This window comes from Crocuta crocuta, unplaced genomic scaffold (genome assembly GCF_008692635.1).
Source record: "Crocuta crocuta isolate KB4526 unplaced genomic scaffold, BGI_CrCroc_1.0 scaffold440, whole genome shotgun sequence".
In the NCBI taxonomy this organism is placed as follows: domain Eukaryota; kingdom Metazoa; phylum Chordata; class Mammalia; order Carnivora; family Hyaenidae; genus Crocuta; species Crocuta crocuta.
The window spans coordinates 1,162,154-1,164,126 of NW_027527457.1; the positions used below are offsets into that span (position 1 = coordinate 1,162,154).

Genomic DNA, 1,973 nt, shown 5'->3' on the forward strand with positions numbered 1-1,973 from the left:
AATTATTATACTGGGAGCTGCATAGAGTGATTTTCTATTCTATCTTCCTCCCATATTTATTAGCTAGTATTTTGCTAGAAAAAAAGATCTTTCTCCCATTATTCCTTTCATTCTTTACTGAATATAACTATGGACCAATGGATTATTATTATTGTTGTTATTGTTTTACTCCTATAATCCATTTCCATTAATATTTTCTTTTTTTTTTAATAGTTTATTGTCAAATTAGTTTCCACATAACACTCAGTGCTCATCCCCACAAGTGTTTCCATTAATATTTTCACAATTTCTTAAAAAATACATATTTCCTAGCTCAGTCTATAGAAAAATCCTAAAAGCAATGGGCATCAGTCGCAATGAGCACACCTAGTGCCTAGACTGTGGTAATGACATACTGTTTCCTACTAACGGGAACCAGGCTTTTGAGAGAAATGGCTGATTCCAGGTCTGGCGTGGGGAAAGTAAAATGTGAACTGGGGAAATTTTGTTCACCAAGAACAAAGATGCACTAAAGAACTGATGGGGTCATGTAAAAAAATGCAAAGGTTCTGTGCTNTAATTTGAGCATTAAAAAGAAGTGCTTTTAATATTATCCATATTTTACTAGGCTTCATCTATTATTCCCCTTCTCTCTCCCCCGCCTCCTGCTTTTATTTTATCATCATTCATTTGCTTCTCAGTTTGTTCTTCTTGCACCACTGAAAATATACCAGAAATCATTTGATTGCCAAATGAAACAGACCCTTCTCAGTCCTCAATGTACTTCATTGTTACTAACAACAACTTACCCTCTCATGCTAAGCTCCCTTCTCTTATCTCAAGTAAGGAAAAACAAGGTCCATGGCTTACCATGGCCAGCCTAGGACAAGATGAAAAAGAACCTAAACCATAGGAGAGGAAGAGCTAGGTTGGAGAACGGTCTGGATTTATGGGTTAGAGGCCACATTTTATCTATCTTGGTATTTTCAGGGTTTAACCAGTAGGTGAAACCCAGCTGGTACACACACATGTGGTTCATTCTCTGTGACATCTGGGGCAAACCACTTCATCTTTCTGAGCCTCAGGTTCCCCATATATACAATGAGAATGAGAATGATACCAACCCTAAGGGTTGTTTCAAGGACATCCATGTGCCAGCAGACTATGAACTTTAGAGATTATTCATAAGAAACAAACATAATAAAATAAATCAACAAAAATATCTTAAATTAGGCTCCCTCTTTCGGGTTCTTCTTCCCACCCTGCTTGTCGCATGCATTAATGAGGAATGTGGAAGTAACGGCTATAAATTACTCCCTCTGCTGATATTCAGTGCTCAGACATCTAGAGAATAATCTCTCAGCCCACTGGTATAAAATAAACCTCCTCCCTTCCAAAATCTCCAAGTGCCGCTTGGTTTTTACTCCAGTGATCCAGACCAGATCTGCAACATTTGGTTTCCTGACCAGAAAACCAAACGGCGCTGGTCCCTTATGGTCACCGGTTTGAGAAAACAGGGAGGTGGTGACAGAACTAGGAATCCAGAAGGAGAAGGCGCGCCCTGCCTGATTTTCTGCAGTCTCCGGTTTGTCGCCTGAGGCCACCCACTCCACTGTTCCAGCCCTGACTAGAGGAGACTTGGCAAATGAGGACCTGGAACTCATGTTGAAAACCGGACTACCTCAAGAAACAAGCCAAAGTACACATGATGGAGAGACTCAAATACCACTACGAGTAGGGAAATAAAATAATCAAAGTCTCAACAAGAGAGACCAAGGGACACCATTAAGAACACATCCTCAATGGACAGGTCATGGACAGTCTATGAGCCTCGTTTAATATAGCAGTACTCACAGGTGCAGAGTGCATAACAGGGTTTAAAAACTAACAAGACACAGAAAGCTAGCCAAAATGACGAAACAGAACTCTCCTCTAAAGAAATTCCAGGAAGAAATAACAGCTAAAGAATTGCTCAAAACAGATATAAGCAACAT

At 39.8% G+C, this 1,973-nt stretch overlaps 1 protein-coding gene across 1 annotated transcript in view; it reads right to left on the reverse strand.

Annotated features, from left to right (window-relative positions):
- Positions 1–1,643, reverse strand: part of HDAC8 (histone deacetylase 8) — a 198,906-nt gene extending 197,263 nt beyond the window's left edge. Inside the window, exon 1 of the mRNA XM_077763227.1 lies at positions 1,363–1,643. Coding sequence (XP_077619353.1) covers positions 1,363–1,643 — 281 coding nt within the window. The remainder of the gene's footprint in view (positions 1–1,362) is intronic.
- Between the last annotated feature and the right edge of the window lie 330 nt (positions 1,644–1,973).